The sequence below is a fragment of the Eriocheir sinensis genome, chromosome 5, assembly GCF_024679095.1.
Source record: "Eriocheir sinensis breed Jianghai 21 chromosome 5, ASM2467909v1, whole genome shotgun sequence".
NCBI lineage: Eukaryota > Metazoa > Arthropoda > Malacostraca > Decapoda > Varunidae > Eriocheir > Eriocheir sinensis.
Window position 1 is genome coordinate 7,829,295 of NC_066513.1, and position 18,040 is coordinate 7,847,334.

General features: G+C 45.1%; 1 protein-coding gene across 32 annotated transcripts in view; it reads left to right on the forward strand.

The window, feature by feature from the left end:
- The window catches only part of LOC126983884 (receptor-type tyrosine-protein phosphatase F-like), a 334,247-nt gene that overhangs the window by 87,198 nt on the left and 229,009 nt on the right, over window positions 1-18,040 (forward strand). For 23 of the 32 annotated variants that reach the window (XR_007736281.1, XR_007736311.1, XM_050837047.1 and 20 more), the window contains one exon: window positions 14,726-14,798. The exons of the other annotated variants lie outside the window; for them this stretch is intronic. Coding sequence is in view for 21 of the 23 variants with exons in the window: in XM_050837047.1 (XP_050693004.1) it covers window positions 14,726-14,798 (73 nt within the window). In the remaining 2 variants the exon portion in view is untranslated. The remainder of the gene's footprint in view (window positions 1-14,725; window positions 14,799-18,040) is intronic. 32 annotated transcript variants of the gene reach the window in all.

Sequence of the window (18,040 nt, forward strand, 5' to 3'; positions counted from 1 at the left end):
GAACTTTGGAACGCCCTTAGCTGAACTCAACCGGTCACCGTCTGCCAAGAGGATGGAGTAGCATTTTGGTTTTACACCTACAAATTCTGAGATGGTTCTTTCCCCCACTTCAGACTTGAGAAATCCAAGCTTTCCTTTGTTGTCTGTGCTGTACAAGGAATGTGAGGGCTAAAGTTACTTGTGTCTATATACCTTTTGAAGGGTTCCTGCGAGTACTCTGTTAATAGATCAGGAGTTTCAATTTCTGTTATTATGGAATAAGTGTCGCAATACACTAGTTTCGCCAGATCCCCGTAATGAGCCTTCAACACATTGTAATAGAAATCATATAGTCGCAGCTTGGACAGCTCTAGGATGTAGTAGCCAATGTAGTTTGGATGATTCACCCGTGAATATTTCTTATGGCGAGTTACAACTACATGACCATCATTGAGAGGTACAACGCGTTTAAAGTAAGGACTTCGGGCCAGCTTCAAAAACTTTTCGCGGTTGGTGACAATATCTATGTCTTCACTATATTTGGCCACGTTCATCAGGAATCGACCAAAAATGCTGTTTGAAATACACTTGATTGCATTTTTCTTGATAGGGCAAGTAGCACTTTTGCGGGCTTCTATGTTATCCTGAATGAAGTCCGCAAGAAAGTGCTTTTGCTTAAACGTATAAATAGCATGCACTTTTTTAACAACCAGGCCTAGTCGAATAAGTAGTTTAAGGAGGGGCAGAGCAAATAGCATTTTCTCCTGAGCAGCATGTGTTCCAATCAGTTTTATGTTCTTACACGGTGCTGGACGGTTTTCTTCTTCATACCATTCGCGTGTGACTGACGATATATCTCTGTTGGTGATATTGTGTCTTCTGATGATCAGTGGGAGGTCATCCGTTTTCAACGACTTCACGTGAGACAGCCTCAGTATCGCACAGAATGAGATATCCAAATCGCCATCGGTTGCTTGATTGACCAAGCCCCGCTCAAAACGACTGCATTTCTGTCTCATCTAGTTTTCATATCCCCACATGGCAACTTCTCTTGCATTACAGTGGGATAAAGACTGTTGAAGTCAAGATATGAAAGGAAAGTGCTTCTATCATGTTTTGGATTAAACTGAGGGTTCGTGTAGATGTTATTGGCGCGTACAAAACGACGCACAACACTTGTGTAGCCCCCACGCACATTTGTTTGAATGCAATGATATATGTCTGGGCTACTAAGCACCTCTAATTCCTGCTGTGTTTTTAGCAGAAAGGAGTCATAGGCAAATCCTGGCAGGCTAACATAATTTACAATATCCAACCCCACTGGGTTTTCAAAATACCTCTCCACTCTAGGAAGACATCACATAGAAGACCAACATCCACTTTTACATAAAGCAACAAATAGTCCTTCAGGCTCTGACACCCAGCTACTTTCCAAACATTCTGAGCATGTTTATAATCACTTTCGGAAAGTTCTGCTTCTTGAAGCGAATTGAAAAATCTTCGCGGGATGGAAGACGTGTCTCAGAAAGTCGTTCCATCGAATCCATATAGTCATAACAAAACACCTGCTTTCCCTTGATCAATAATGGCAACGCAGGTGCTGGCACATCTTTCAACATCTGTTGTGTGCATATGGGTTCGTTCCCATTACTGATGAATTGGTTCGCTAAAGCCGCGAGCGAACCAGACATAAAGGCATACGAGTCAATAAATCTCAAGTCATTTATGATGACTTCATGGTATTTGTGAACTGAACGTTTTGGTCTTAGTTTGATTTTCAAGTCAGGTATCGTTAATTCACGCAGGATTAACGACATGTCGTAATTAGCATTATGTGCAATGAGAGTGAGCTGCAATTTGTGATTTTTCATTTGGAGGTTGCATCTATTACAATAAGCTCCAATGTAATTGTTTCCTGATTTTTCATGGTCATGATGTTTTACTCCTTTACCTTTTAAAAAACCCTGTTTGCAGAGAAGACAGTGAGTTTGCTCATTGTGACGTGTCGTATCTTCATCGGTCATGTTGATTTTATTGTAGCCTTTAGAAAATTTCAACTTTTTCCAGGCACACTGCATTGTATGAATAAAATGGTTTACAGCATTACTTCCACAATAGGATCCGCTTTGTACTGTTTCTCCGTTTCTATTCACTATAATGTAAGCATACGCTATGGCAAAGTGATGTCTCTTTACACATCCAGACACATTCGAAGAAGGCTCTACGAGAATACTCTCAAAGTCATAGAATGCTAAATAAGATGGCTCATATGCCTTAGCATGATTAATAAATTTCACAGTAGAACCCGCGGGTGGGAATCTTAGTCTTGTGATCATCGTTGGGCAAATTAGCACATGTTCAGCAAGCGTTGCCTTGTTCTCACAGGCGCACAGGCAGATATCGCAAAACATTTTTTTCCCGCGACGTTGGCAGGTAAACAGGTTCATGTATGCGTCAAAGTCTTGGATAAGAGCTAGGTGTCTGTTCCCCAACAACAGACAATGAACAACTTCTTGATCTTTGAGCCCCTTTCTGACTAGAGTTAGTTCGCCTTTTTTGTCTTCAACGTTGTCTAGACAGTAAACGCGAATACTTATGTTGTTTAATCTTTCAAGCCGACCGAGGTCTTCCCAGGATACCGGGGTTGGAATGTTACCCGTATTAATAGAGGCCAAGCAAGCATTCTCCCATTGCCTGCCCGATGGAACTACATTTCTTGACTTTAGATAGCGATAAGCTGTTAGAACTTGGAAAACACAGTCCGTGGGTCCCGAAGGGTTGAGAACTTGTGTTTTCCCTGGAACACCCTTAGGATAGGGCACATACTCCAATACTATTGTGCAGCATTATAAGAGAGAAGGAAAATTTTACGCTAACTATTTCATCTAACGTAAATCCACTGCCCTCTTCGTCCGACATGTCATGTTCAAACCGATTAACAAAATATTCGGATAGTTCACGTACATATGAATCCATATCGCCATAGCTAATTACCTGCATATGACTTCTCATATACATATCTCTATATTGAACTCCACCGTCTGGGTCTTCTCTGACTAAGCGCAGATGCATGTCAACGTACACTTTAAAAGAAGGAGGTCTAACCTGCTGGCAGCCTTGGAATACAGACTCTACTGCCTCGCGAAGACGGCCAGTGTTGTTGTTGAAATATGATGCAATGTCGCCGCTGTCTGCTGGTGGGACGGGCACGTCGATCGTTGTTAAGGCCCCGTTGAAATGTTGGCTTATTTCACCTGGTGTTGGTGAGGGTGTTGTTGTCGGCCGTCCCGGGTTATAACCGCTGGGTCCTGGCTGTGGAGAACTGTTTGGATGGGAGAATCCTCACGACGGGCTTGCTTTTTCCTGCAGGTGTCTGAAGAAAGGTAAAATAATATTAGAGAGAAATAGTGAAATTACAATTTTTTCCTTAGAACAGACGTGTGCGCAATACAAAACGTAGAAACTTACCGTTTGTTCCTGTATTCGCTTGTTTTCGTTTTCGTCCACTACCGATCGTTGAAGAGGAGGGCCAATGGCTGAGCCTACCAGACCCGCCTTCTTCGGAGATAGTCCTTAAGGAATACGAAACACAAATGAAATTTTTTGAACCCCTCTATCCCGCACATATTTTACTGTGACACTTAAAATACAATATGGAAAATGTGTCTCTTGTAAAACACATTTTAACAATATTGCATTTCAGAAGATATTAGGTTTTGACCTACCTTTGGTTTTGACTGGCCTCGTCGCTGAGACCCGCCCGTGGAGAACAACTTCCAATATCGCTGGGGTCTGGTTGAGAGAAACCGACATCTGATCGATCAGAGCTAGTCGACGACGTCTCTTCTGAAAAAAGATAGAAAGACTAAAGTCGATATTGCCCATGCTGCCCAGCTCTCTACCTCCCTCCCGTCATCCACATCTGCTACTGTTTTGTATGACAATCCTATAAAGTAACGCAAACATTTAAGTACTTACCATTGTTTCTAGTAGATATATCTTTCGATCCAGTCCCAAGGCCCTCTGAAGGCAGGCCGCCCTATGAGCTACGAGTGCGGACAACGGAAGTAATTATTACACCATGAACATTTGATACAGGGGTACAGGGGTCCTCATGTTTACGGGAAACAAGAACAGGAGACCTCTTGACCTGAGACCACCTTGAGAGCCTGTGAAGTGCTTGTTGGCTTGACGTCCATAAATACCCCTCGACATTGTGTGTTTGTACTTGTGTGTGTGTGTGTGTGTGTGTGTGTGTGTGTGTGTGTGTGTGTGTGTGTGTGTGTGTGTGTGTGTGTGTGTGTTCCTCAGGTCAGTTCTTAATGACCTGAGGTTTATTGTAATGACTTGAATCATTAAGGCTTCCGAAGACCAGAAGGCGTGGCCTCAGATACATGGAGATGTCATCGAAACATTTTTTTCCGTGATTTTATCTCACATGAACAGATGTGTGTGTGTGTGTGTGTGTGTGTGTGTGTGTGTGTGTGTGTGTGTGCGCACGAGTGAGTGTGTGTGAGTGTGTGTGTGTGAGTGTGTGTGTGTGTGTGTGTGTGTGTGTGTGTGTATGTTTGTGGGTGTGCGCAAGTATGTGTGTTCCTCAGGTCAGTCCTTAATAACCTGAGGTTTATTGTAATGACTTGAATCATTAAGACTTCAATAGGCGTGGCCTCAGATACATGGAGATGTCATCGATCCATTTTTCCATGATTTTATCTCGTAAGACCAGATGTGTGAGCGTGTGTGTGTGTGTGTGTGTGTGTGTGTGTGTGTGTGTGTGTGTGTGTGTGTGTGTGTGTGTGTGTGTGCGTGTGTGTGTGTGTGTGTGTATGCGCGTCAGTGGGAAGGAGGGAAAGATAAGACGCCGGAAACAGGTGCGGGGCACATTCCAGCCTGGTCATTAACCTAATGTCTTTAACCTTTTCCGTGATTGTAATCAATCTTGGGGTCACTGAGATCTCGATCTTAACTTGTGTGTGTGTGTGTGTGTGTGTGTGTGTGTGTGTGTGTGTGTGTGTGTGTGTGTGTGTGCGTGTGTGTGCGTGTGCGTGTGTGTGCGTGTGTGTGTGTGTGTGTGTGTATGGGAAGAAAGATAAGTCACCGGGAACAGGTGCGCGTGACGTATTCCAGCCTGGTCATTAACCTAATGTCTTTAACCTTTTTCTGTGATTATTATCTTGTTGTCACCGGGAACAGGTGCGTGTGACGTATTCCAGCCTGGTCATTAACCTAATGTCTTTAACCTTTTTCTGTGATTATAATCTTGTGGTCATTCGAGCTCACGATTTTATCTTAACTCTTCAAGTACCCACCCTCTCGCTCCCGTACGCTAGTCCGAGAGGGGGTGAGGGGGGGGGGGGCGGTAAAAGATATGTGTGTGTGTGTGTGTGGGGGGTCTAGATACCCCCTCTTCCGTAACCCCCCCGCAAATTACCCCCACTCCCGTAACCCCCTGCTGACCCCCCAACCCCACTTCCAGTCCCCTGCAAATTACCCCCACTCCCGTAACCCCCCCGCTCACCCCCCCAACCCCCACTTCCAGTCCCCCCCGCTGAGGCAACCCCCACTTCCGTACATTTGTTACTACTGATGTTAAGCTAATTGGGCGATAGTTTGAAGCAACTGACCTGTCCCCCTTTTTAAAAATCGGCGTCACATTAGCTACTTTCCATAGGCTCGGCACATAGCCAGTATTTACCGACATCTTAAAGATGTCGGTTAGTGGGTCACTGATTATATCACCTAACTCCTTTAATACCCTCGGAAATATCCCGTCAGGACCTGGCGACTTGTTCTTCTTAAGCTTATCTATCTCATCCTGAACTACTTGCCTGGTAATGATTATATCCCTCAATTTATCGCCATCCCCGCCCTCGTACACCTGAACTCTTTCCGGTATAGTCGTTCGATCCTCCTGTGTGAATACTGAAAGGAAGTAGTCGTTCAACAATGTGCTCATATTTTCGTAATTTTCTACTAGCTCCCCTGTGTTTGTTTTCAGCGGTCCAATTTTCTCCCGTGTTTTTGTTCTATACATCTGAAAGAAGGACCAAGAGTCAGTTAAGAGAGCAAGAAGATCGCCAGTAGAACGCCCCTTGCGGAACCCATACTGGTGATCAGATAGAAGGTTAGAAGTGGAAAGGTGCTTTTGAATCTTCCGGTTAAGGATTGATTCAAAAGCTTTAGATAGACAGGAAAGTAAAGCTATAGGGCGGTAGTTTGAGGGATTGGAACGGTCACTCTTCTTAGGCACAGGCTGTACAAAGGCATACTTCCAGCAGGAAGGAAAGGTAGATGTTGATAGGCAGAGACGAAAGAGTTGGACCAGGCAGGGTGTCAGCACGGAAGCACAGTCTTTAAAAACAATGCGAGGCACTCCATCAGGTCCATAAGCCTTCTGAGAGTTGAGGCCAGAGAAAGCATAGAAAACATCATTTGGAAGAATCTTAATAACAGGCATAAAGGAGTCAGAGGGGGGATGAGTAGGAGGAATATGCCCAGAAGCGTGCAAGGTGGAGTTCTTACAGAAAGTTTGAGCGAAGAGTTCAGCCTTAAGAGACAGATGAGACGGCAGTGCTGCCGTCAGGGTTAAGGAGAGGAGGGAAAAAGGAAGAAGTGAAATTGGAGGAGATATTTTTGGCTAGATGCCAGAAGTCACGGGAAGAATTAGAAGAAGCAAGGTGTTGACACTTTCTATTAATAAAAGAAGTTTTGGTAAGTCGGAGAATAGATTTGGCACGATTCCGGGCTGAAATGTAAAGGTCATAGTTAGTGGGAGTTCGAAGGCTCTGGAACCTTTGTGAGCTGCCTCTATCTTTAATAGCACGAGAACAAGCATGATTAAACCAAGGCTTTTTAGCATGAGGAGTAGAGAAAGAACGTGGAATGTATGCCTGCATTCCAGAGACAATCACCTCCGAGATGCACTGGGCACACAGAGAGGGGTCTCTCTCCTGTAAGTAGTAATCATTCCATGGGAAATCGGAAAAGTACATCCTCAGGTCGTCCCACCGAACTGAAGCAAAATGACAGAAGAATCGCCTCTTCGGTGGGTCCAGAGGATATACAGGAGCGATAGGACAGGAAACAGAAATAAGGTTATGATCGGAGGAGCCCAACGGAGAGAACAGTTTGACAGAGTAAGCAGAAGGATTAGAGGTAAGGAAGAGGTCTAGAATGTTGGGCCTGTCTCCTAGACGGTCGGGAATACGTGTAGGGTGCTGAACCAACTGCTTTAGGTCGTTGAGGAGAACAAAGTTGTAGGCTTGTTCACCAGGCTGGTCAGTGAAAGAGGATGAAAGCCAAAGCTGGTGGTGAACATTGAAATCTCCCAAGATGGAGATTTCAGCGAAGGGAGAGTGAGTCAAGATGTGCTCCATTTAGAATTCAAATAGTCAAATAATTTTACATAGTTAGTAGAGTTAGGTGAGAGATAAACAGCACAAATGTATTTAGTAATAGAATGACAGTGAAGTCTTAGCCAAATAGTGGAACATTCAGAAGAGTCAAGGTCGTGGGCACGAGAGCAAGTGATGTCGTTGCACACGTAGGCGCAACATCCAGCTTTGGATTGAAATTTAGGATAGAGATAGTAGGAGGGAACAGAGTAGAGGTTACTGTCAGTAGCCTTAGAAACCTGTGTTTCGGTGAGGAAGAGAAGATGAGGTTTAGAGGAGGAGAGATGGTGTTCCACAGAATGAAAATTAGAACGAAGACCACGAATGTGTGCAGAAATTGATAAGGAGGAGGTTCGAGGAGTTATCAGGACACCTCTCAAGTCGGCAGCCAGAAGGGGAGTCCTTCCTGGGGGAATTTATGGTCACCCCCAGGCGGGGACTCCGAGGCAGTGTTGTTTTTCGCCATTTTAAATTTTATGCTTATTCCTTCTCTATTTCCGGCTTGCTGTTGACATATCGGCTGGTCTTGTAATATTCTATTATTTTCTTTTCATAGTACCTCTGTTTCTCTCTTCGTATTCTTTTGTATTCATTTCTTGCTTGATTGTACTTCAATTATTTGTTTAGTCTTCTCCATCTGTTCCATGCTACATTTTTTTTTCCTTTAGCTATTTCACATCTTCTTTAAACCAAACTATCTTTTTAATCTCTCTTCCCCATATATGGTATGTGTCACCTTAGTCATTGTAAAACTTGAGTATAGATCCCCTACGACTACGCATGGAGGTCACAAGTGAGAGATATTTGGGTACAACTGAACACACACACACACACACACACACACACACATATACACCCGGGAGGAGGGACGCAACCCCCGATTGACACCCAGCACCCGTTCATTCACTGCTGGGTGGACAGAGGCACGAAGTAGAGGTGGCTGCCCATCCGTCTCCACTCCAAGTAGGAATCGAACCTGGGAGATTTCTTTTGAGGTGAACACGCTCGTCACTGCACTACAGAGCTCCTTTGAACTGTGTGTGTGTGTGTGTGTGTGTGTGTGTGTGTGTGTGTGTGTGTGTGTGTGCTGTCCACGCGGCAACGCTGCCGCCATCACGGTGCCGGAAAAGGGGGCCCTTTTTTGTAAACGTAATATAGAATGAAAAAAATATTTTGACACGTGCTGTGTGTGTGTGTGTGTGTGTGTGTGTGTGTGTGTGTGTGTGTGTGTATTTACCTAGTTGTAGCTTTACAGGGCCTGGGCTTAGGCTCGTGTGGTCCCGTCTTCGTATCTGAATTTGTTCAACTTTTCCTTAAAGTATTGTACACTCTTCGCCGATACTACATCCTCACTTAGTCTGTTCCAAACCTCTATATTTCTTTGCGGGAAGCTATATTTCTTTATGCCTCTCAAGCATCTTCCTTTACTCAATTTTTTATGGTGTCCTCTTGTGCTCCTGGTGTTTATTCCTTCTTTTATTAGTAGCTCTTCATTATCTACATCTTCCATTTTGCTTAATAATTTATAAATTTGTATTAGGTCTCCCTTTCTCTTCTTTGTTCCAGTGTTGGTAGGTCCATCTCCTTTAATCTTTCTTAATATGTCAATCCCTCCAGCTCTGGAACCATTTTTGTTGCCATTCTTTGCCTTCTTATTCTTATGTGTTTCTTCTTGTGGGGAGACCACACCGCCTCCGCATATTCCAATGTTGGTCTAATCATAGTGATTATTAACTCTTTCATCATAACCTTATCCATGTTGTGGTGTAGTGCCCCGGGAATCTACGGGGCATTCGTTTACTAATTTTGACTGAATTTACAAAATCTTAATTAATTACTGAATATGTAGAGATAAAAGACATGAATTACTTACTTCCGCGTGTAATTGAATGTGAACGGTAGCTGCCACCACCACCACCACGATATGTGGATCGAACCGCAGCTCAATGGGGAGAAAAAATAACTAAAGACAATGAACTGCACTTTACACTCAATTACGCCGGGATGAGGAATTGAAGAAATGACTCCTTTAGGTAGCGTGAAACCTTATGAAAATAGGACGTGAGGCACCTTTTCCCGTATACCGTTCCGGCCAACCCACCGTAACCTTAAAATTCAATGAAAGGAATGGTGACAAACAAGAGTGATGATTCAATTTCAAAAAGAATTTAATGTGACAGTGGAAAGAACGATAATTCACTGATATTTAGGGGAGGGGAGATGAACAATGTGTCTTACCTAGCAGGTGGGTGAGAGAAGACTGGCCCGCCGTCCCCGGAAGAGGCGTAAGTGTGTTTCCGTTAGAATTGGGGTGTCTCAAGGCGTGAGTTAGGAGGGAGGGAGGGAAGTGTTAAATGAACACTCTTGGGAACAATTAAGTCGGGAACAAAGCTGGGAGGTAGGGAGGGCTCACTAATTACTGTGTAATTATTTTTGGTGAGCAAAATTTAAAAAACAAAATAAAATTGAGGTTACTAAAGCCGCAGCCAAGACATAGGCAATACGGACATGTGTCTAGACATAATGTTCTGGAAGGAAGGGGAAAATGGGGGGAATGTGAGACAACAAGGGTTTATGATTTTTCATGGCATTACAATGGAATGCTAATCCTATATTTCTCACCATTTTATACGTATCACCGAATATCCTATTTACATGACTCTCAGGCTGTAGATTATCTTCTGTTGCTTACGCTCCTTGAAATAAATCCCAGTATCCTATTTGCTCGATTTCTAGCTTGAATGCATTGTTCCCTTGAACGGAGATCATAGCTCACTAAGACCCCTAAATCCCTCTCGCACCCAGACCTGCTTATGGGAGCGTCATTTAAGCAATAGTTATGTGAGGGGAGTGTTCCTACCTACACTCAGAATACTGCACTTCCCTACATTGAACTCCATTTGCCATTTATCCGCCCAGTCATACAATCTGTTTAGTTCATCCTGGAGAATACTAGCGTCATGATCTGACTCAATTACTCTACCGATCTTGGTATCATCTGCAAACTTACTGACATCACTACTAATTCCTGTATCTAAGTCATTGATATAAATAATAAACAAAAGTGGACTTAATACCGAACCTTGTGGGACCCCACTCGTAACACATCCCCAGTCAGATCTTTTACCATTGATTCGCACTCTTTGCTTAATATTGCTAAGCCACGCCGTGACCCAGTTCAAAACGTTACCCTCTACTCCGTGAGCCTGTAATTTAAGCAATAGTCGTTGGTGAGGAACTTGTCAAACGCTTTACTAAAATCAAGATAGATTACATCATACTTTTCATCTCTGTCTACCGCCTCAAATACTTTATTGTAGAGGGACGAGAGATTGGGGAGACATGACATACCTTTCGTGAACCCATGCTGCGAGTCGTGAATTAAGCTATGTTTCTCTAGATGCTCCCGAGTGTTCCTGGCTATTATGGACTCCAGCATCTTGCCTATAACCGATGTTAAGCTAATTGGGCGATAGTTTGAGGCAGCTGATCTGTCCCCCTTTTTGAAAATCGACGTCATATTAGCTACTTTCCATAGGCTGGGCACATAAACAGTATTTACCGACATCTTAAAGATGAGACGGCGGTGCTGCCATCACGGTTAAGGAGAGGAGGGAAAGATGAAAGAAGTAAAATTGGAGGAGATATTTTTGGCTAGGTGCCAGAAGTCACGGGAAGAATTAGAAAACGCAAGGTTTTGACATTTTCTATTTATGAAAGATGTTTTGGTAAGTCGAAGAATAGATTTGGCACGATTGCGGGCTGAAATATAAAGATCATGGTTAGCAGGAGTGAGAAGGCTCTGGTACCTTTTGTGAGCTGCCTCTCTATCTTTGACAGCACGAGAACAAGCATGATTAAACCAAGGCTTTTTAGCATGAGGAGTAGAGAAAGTACGTGGAATGTATGCCTCCATTCCAGAGACAATCACCTCTGTAATGCGCTGGGCACACACAGAGGGGTCTCTATCCTGGAAGTAATAGTCATTCCACGGGAAATCGGAAAAGTACATCCACCGAGCTGAAGCAAAATGCCAGAAGCATCGTCTCTTGAGTGGGCCAAGAGGATGTACAGGACCGATTGGACAGGATACAGAAATAAGGTTGTGATCGGAGGAGCCCAACGGAGAGAACAGTTTGACAGAGTAAGCAGAATGGTTAGAGTTAAGGAAGAGGTCTAGTATGTTGGGCCGGTCTCCAAGGCGGTCGGGAATACGTGTAAGGTGCTGAACCAACTGCTCTAGGTCGTTGAGGAGAGCAAAGTTGTAGGCTTGTTCACCAGGCAGGTCAGTGAAAGAGGATGAAAGCCAAAGCTGGTGGTGAACATTGAAATCTCCCAAGATGGAAATTTCAGCGAAGGGAGAGTGGGTCAAGATGTGCTCCACTTTAGAGTTCAAGTAGTCAAATAATTTTACATAGTTAGTAGAGTTAGGTGAGAGATAAACAGCACAGATGTATTTAGTAATAGAATGACAATGAAGTCTTAGCCAGATGGTGGAAAATTCTGAAGAGTCAAGGTAGTGGGCACGAGAGCAAGTGATGTCGTTGCGCACGTAGACGCAACATCCAGCTTTGGATCGAAATTTAGGATAGAGATAGTAGGAGGGAACAGAGTAGAGATTGCTGTCAGTAGCCTCAAAGACCTGTGTTTCGGTGAAGAAGAGAAGGTAAGGTTTAGAGGAGGAGAGATGGTGTTCCACAGAATGAAAATTAGAACGAAGACCGTGAATGTTGCAGAAATTGATAAGAAAGAGGTTCGAGGAGTTATCAAGACACCTCTCAAGTCGGCAGCCGGAACGGGAGTCCTCCCTGGGGGAATTTGTGGTCCCCCCCCCCCCGGCGGGGGCTCCGAGGCAGTGTGAAGGTGCGCCATTTTTAATTCAGAATTTTTGGAAAAGGTGTGTATTTTGCGTGAATGGAGTGTAGTGTGGATAGAGAGATGATCTGTCTTTAGAGAGCATGCTGAACTACTCTCTGGTGTTGATGCGACAATAGGGAAACGGTTAGTGAGGACATGGGAAGGGTCTTTGGAGGGCTTCAGCTCTCTCCTTACCTCCCATATATATACCTCACCGGGAGTGGCTTGTGCCCGTTTCGGTAGGTGTCTTCCTACCTCCTCCAGGTGAATTACACACACACACACACACACGCAGTTACTATATCGGATAATTCGACGCCACAGAAACACATAAACAGATTTGTAGGTGAAACAAACCTGATGAGAAACATAAAAGTTACTTCTCAATATCTGGATGAGGAAATGATGGAGAAACTGATTGTGTGTAGTGTGTGGTGTGTGAGGTCCTGGCAGTACCCATAGATCGACGATAAAGAGCACTAGCTCATGTCGGGAGGGTACCTGCTGGCGATTACGAGTCCAACACGTGATCAGGCCTTGGTGAGTTATACACACACACACACACACACACACACACACACACACACACACACACACACACACACTCACAAGAGGCGGAACACAAGCCCCGACTGACACCCGGCTGGGTGGACAGGAGCACGCATTATTGAGACTTCCTATCCATCTCCACACCACCCGAGAACTGAACCAGGGACCGTACTGTCTGCCAGCGAGCTGACTATGACTCACTTGACCTTATCAGCTCCTTGCTTACTGCACTCCCTCAGGACACAGCCTGACACACCATCTAATGCCAATGCTTTTCTTGCGTCCAGACCTTTTCCTCTGCCTCTTCATATCCCATTAAATTCACTCTCCCTTGTACTGCCTGAAAACAACCACACAATGCTTCCACCATTGTTGCCGCATAGGGCAACTCATACTCCTCACCATCCACCTTTAGTTTGCTTATTCCTTCTCTATTTCCGGCTTGCTGTTGATATATCTATGAAATAACATCGGCTGGTCATATAATTTTCTATTACACTCCTTTCGTAGTTCCTCTGTTCCTCCCTTCGTATTCTTATGTATTCATTTCTTGCTTGTCTTTACTTCTCCCATAGGTCCTGTCTTCTCCACCTGTTCCATGCTACATCTTTTTCTCCCTTCGGTATTTCACATCTTCTGTTGTACCAATCTTTATTTCTAATCTCTCTTCCTCATTATTGGTATGTGTCACCTTAGACATTCTAAATGTTGAGTAACGACCCCACACGACTATGCATGGTCACAAGTGAGAAATCTTTGGGTACAGCTGAAACCTCTCTCTCTCTCTCTCTCTCTCTCTCTCTCTCTCTCTCTCTCTCTCTCACACACACACACACACACACACACACACACACACACCGCTCTGGTAGTACACCACTCTGATAGCTCAATCGGTTAGAGCGCCGCGCTACAAGGCTTCACGGCCAAACAGGCGGCGGTTCGATCTCCGCTAAGCCCGGATTCTTTCCGTTGACTAGGAGTGGTTACTGTCCCCCCTTGAGCAAGGGGGATGGGGTGTGTGGTGTGTGAGGTCCTGGCAGCACCCAGAGATCCACAATAATGATGAACACTTGCTCACGTCGTGAGGGTACCTGCTGGCGAAAGAGAGTCCAACTCGTGATAAGGCCGTGGTGAATTACACAGACACACACACAAACACACACACCCGGTAGCCGGAACGCAACCCCCGATTGACACCCACCACCCGTTCATTCACTGCTGGGTGGACAGAGGCACGGAGTAGAGGTGGCTGCCCATCCGTCTCCACTCCACCCAGGGATTGAACCTGGGACATCTCTGTGAGGCGAGCACGCTGACCACTGCACAACAGAGCTCCTTTGTAACTGTGTGTGTGTGTGTGTGTGTGTGTGTGTGTGTGTGTGTGTGTGTGTGTGTGTAATTCACCACGGCCTGATCACGTGTTGGACTCGTAATCGCCAGCAGGTACCTTTCCGACATGAGCAAGCAAATGTTCTTATTCGTCGATCTCTGAGTATGCCAGGACATCTCACACCACACACCACATTCCCCTTGCTCAAGGGGGGACAGTAACCACTCCTAGTCAACGGAGAGAATCCGGCCTGAGCGGGCTCGAACTGCTCGGCCTGTCGGTCCGACAGCCGAGCTGTTCGAGCCACACACACACACACACACACACACACGTGTGTGTGTGTGTGTGTATAATTCACCACGGCCTGATCGCGAGTTGGACTCCCAATCGTCAGCGGATACCCTCCCGCCATGAGCAAGTGCTCTTTTTGAGTCGATTTATGGTAACTGTAAATGGTAATTTCCATGGTGCGTATATGTGTGTGTGTGTGTGTGTGTGTGTGTGTGTGTGTGTGTGTGTGTGTGTGTGTGTGTGTGTGAATGTTTGTGTATGTGTGTGTGTGTGTGTGTGTGTGTGTGTGTGTGTGTGTGTTCTAACATGCTTTTGTCATTCTCAGGTTCAAGGGAAGAACAAAGGCGTGGATCAGCTCGGTGCTGAGTCTGTAATCATCGCAACCACCACGCTGGGAGGTAAGACTCCTTTCCCTTCCTTGCCTCCCTCTTCGTTCATTCTCCTGGCAGTAGTAGTAGTCGTGTGTGTGTGTGTGTGTGTGTGTGTCTACAGTTGTAAATGATTGCACTGCCCACTGAACCAAATTAAAGGGAAATGGTCGAAGGCTAAAGACGTGACTGAGGTATGTGCTAGATTTGATACAAGGATGTAGGAAACACTTTGGCCCACGTCTTGATGTTGGTTTGGGGGTGAGTTTGGATAGATAAATTATGTATGTGCACACACGCACACACACAAGCTTGGCCTTAGCAAACCTTAGGTAACTAACTCCCAAACCAAGACCATGACCCACACCCTTTTTGTTATTTTTTAATGTAATTCCTATGACGATGGTAGACTTTCTTACTGGAAGCTTTTTTTTTTTTTTTTCTACAACAAAGGAGGCAGCTCAAGGGCACAAAAAAGGAAACAATAATAAAAAAAGCCCGCTACTCGCTGCTCCTAAAAAAGAATCGTAAGAGGTGGCCGAAAGAGAGGTCAGTTTCGGGAGGAGAGGTGTCCTGACACCCTTCTCTTGAAAGAGTTCAAGTCGTAGGCAGGAGGAAATACAGATGAAGGAAGATTGTTCCAGAGTTTACCAGCGTGAGGGATGAAAGAGTCAAGATGCTGGTTAACTCTTGCATAAGGGATTTGGACAGTATAGGGATGAGCATGAGTAGAAAGTCGTGTGCAGCGGGGCCGCGGGAGGGGGGGGGGCATGCAGTTAGCAAATTCAGAAGAGCAGGCAGCGTGGAAATATCGATAGAAGATAGAAAGAGAGGCAACATCGCGACGGAATTGAAGCGGTAGAAGACTATCAGTAAGAGGAGTGGAGCTGATGAGACGAAGAGCCTTAGCCTCCACTCTGTCCAGAAGAGCTGTGTGAGTGGAGCCCCCCCACACGTGAGATGCATACTCCATACGAGGGTGGACAAGGCCCCTGTATATGGATAGCAACTGCGCGGGGGAGGAGAACTGGCGGAGACGATACAGAACGCCCAACCTCGATGAAGCTGATTTAGCGAGAGAGGAGATGTGAAGTTTCCAGTTGAGATTTTGAGTTAAGGATAGACCGAGGATATTTAGTGTTGAAGAAGGTGACAGCTGAGTGTCGTCGAAAAATAAGGGATAGGTGTTTGGAAGATTGTGTTGAATTGATAGGTGGAGAAATTGAGTTTTTGAGGCATTGAAGGACACAAGGTTCCTTCTGCCCCACTCGGAAATGATAGCAAGGTCTGAGGTTAAGCGTTCTGCAGCCTCCAGTCTGGAGTCGTGTACTTCCTGTTGAGAGGGTCTTCTATTGAAAGAAGTTGAATAATGCAGAGTGGAGTCGTCGGCGTATGAGTGGACAGGACAGTTTGTTATGGAAAGAAGATCATTGATGAATAACAGGAAGAGTGGGTGATAGGACAGAGCCCTGTGGAACACCACTGTTGATAGGTTTAGGGGAAGAACAGTGACCGTCTACCACCACAGAGATAGAACGGCCGGAAAGGAAACTGGAGATGAAGGAACAGAGAGAGGGATAGAATCCGAAAGAGGGCAGTTTAGAAAGCAGACTTGTGCCAGACTCTATCGAAGGCTTTCGATATGTCTAGCGCAACAGAGAAAGTTTCACCGAAACGGCTAAGAGAGGATGACCAAGAGTCAGTTAAGAGAGCAATAAGATCGCCAGTAGAACGCCCCTTGCGGAACCCATACTGGCGATCAGATAGAAGGTTAGAAGTGGAAAGGTGCTTTTGAATCTTCCCGTTAAGGATTAATTCAAAAGCTTTAGATAGACAGGAAAGTAAAGCTATATGGCGGTAGTTTGAGGGATTGGAACGGTCACCCTTCTTAGGCACAGGCTGTACAAAGGCATACTTCCAGCAGGAAGGAAAGGTAGATGTTGATAGGCAGAGACGAAAGAGTTTGACCAGACAGGGTGTGAGCACGGAAGCACAGTTTTTAAGGACAATACGAGGCACTCCATCAGGTCCATAAGCCTTCTGAAAGTTGAGGCCAGAGACGGCATAGAAAACATCATTTGGAAGAATCTTAATAACAGGCATAAAGGAGTCAGAGGGGTGATGAGTAGGAGGAATATGCCCAGAATCGTCCAAGGTGGAGTTCTTACAGAATGTTTGAGCGAAGAGTTCTGCCTTAGAGACAGATGAGACGGCAGTGCTGCCGTCAGGGTTAAGGAGAGGAGGGAAAGAGGAAGAAGTGAAATTAGAGGAGATATTTTTGGCTAGATGTCAGAAGTCACGGGAAGAATTATAAGGAGCAAGGTGTTGACATTTTCTATTGATAAAAGAAGTTTTGGTAAGTCAGAGAATAGATTTGACACGGTTCCAGTCAGAAATTTATAGGTCATGGTTAGCAGGAGTGCGAAGGCTCTGGTACCTTTTGTGAGCTGCCTCTCTATCTTTAATCGCACGAGAACGGGCATGATTAAACCAAAGCTTTTTAGCATGAGGAGTAGAGAAAGAACGTGGATTGTATGCCACCATTTCAGAGACAAACACCTGTGTGATGCGCTGGGCACACCCAAAGGGGTCTCTATCCTGGAAGCAATAATCATTCCACAGGAAATCGGACAAAGTACATCCTCAGCTCGTCCCACCGAGCTGAAGCAAAATGGCAGAATCATCGCCTCTCCGGTGGGTCCAGAGGATGTACAGGAGCGATTGGACAGGAAACGGAAATAGGGTTATGATCGGAGGAGCCCAACGGAGAGAACAGTTTGACAGAGTAAGCAGAAGGTTTAGAGGTAAGGCAGAGGTCTAGAATTTTGGGCCTGTGTCCAAGACGGTCGGGAATACGTGTAGGGTGCTGAACCAACTGCTCTAGGTCGTTGAGGAGAGCAAAGTTGTAGGCTTGTTCACCAGGCTGGTCAGTGGAAGAGGATGAAAGCCAAAGCTGGTGGTGAACATTGAAATCTCCCAAGATGGAGATTTCAGCGAAGGGAGAGTGAGACAAGATGTGCTCCACTTTAGAATTCAAATAATCAAAGAATTTTATATAGTTAATAGGGTTAGGTGAGAGATAAACAGCACATATGTATTTAGTAATAGAATGACAATGAAGTCTTAGCCAGTTGGTAGAAAATTCAGAAGAGTCAAGGTCGTGGGCACGAGAGCAAGTGATGTCGTTGCGCACGTAGGCGCAACATCCAGCTTTGGATTGAAATTTAGGATAGAGATAGTAGAAGGGAACAGAGTAGAGGTTGCTGTCAGTA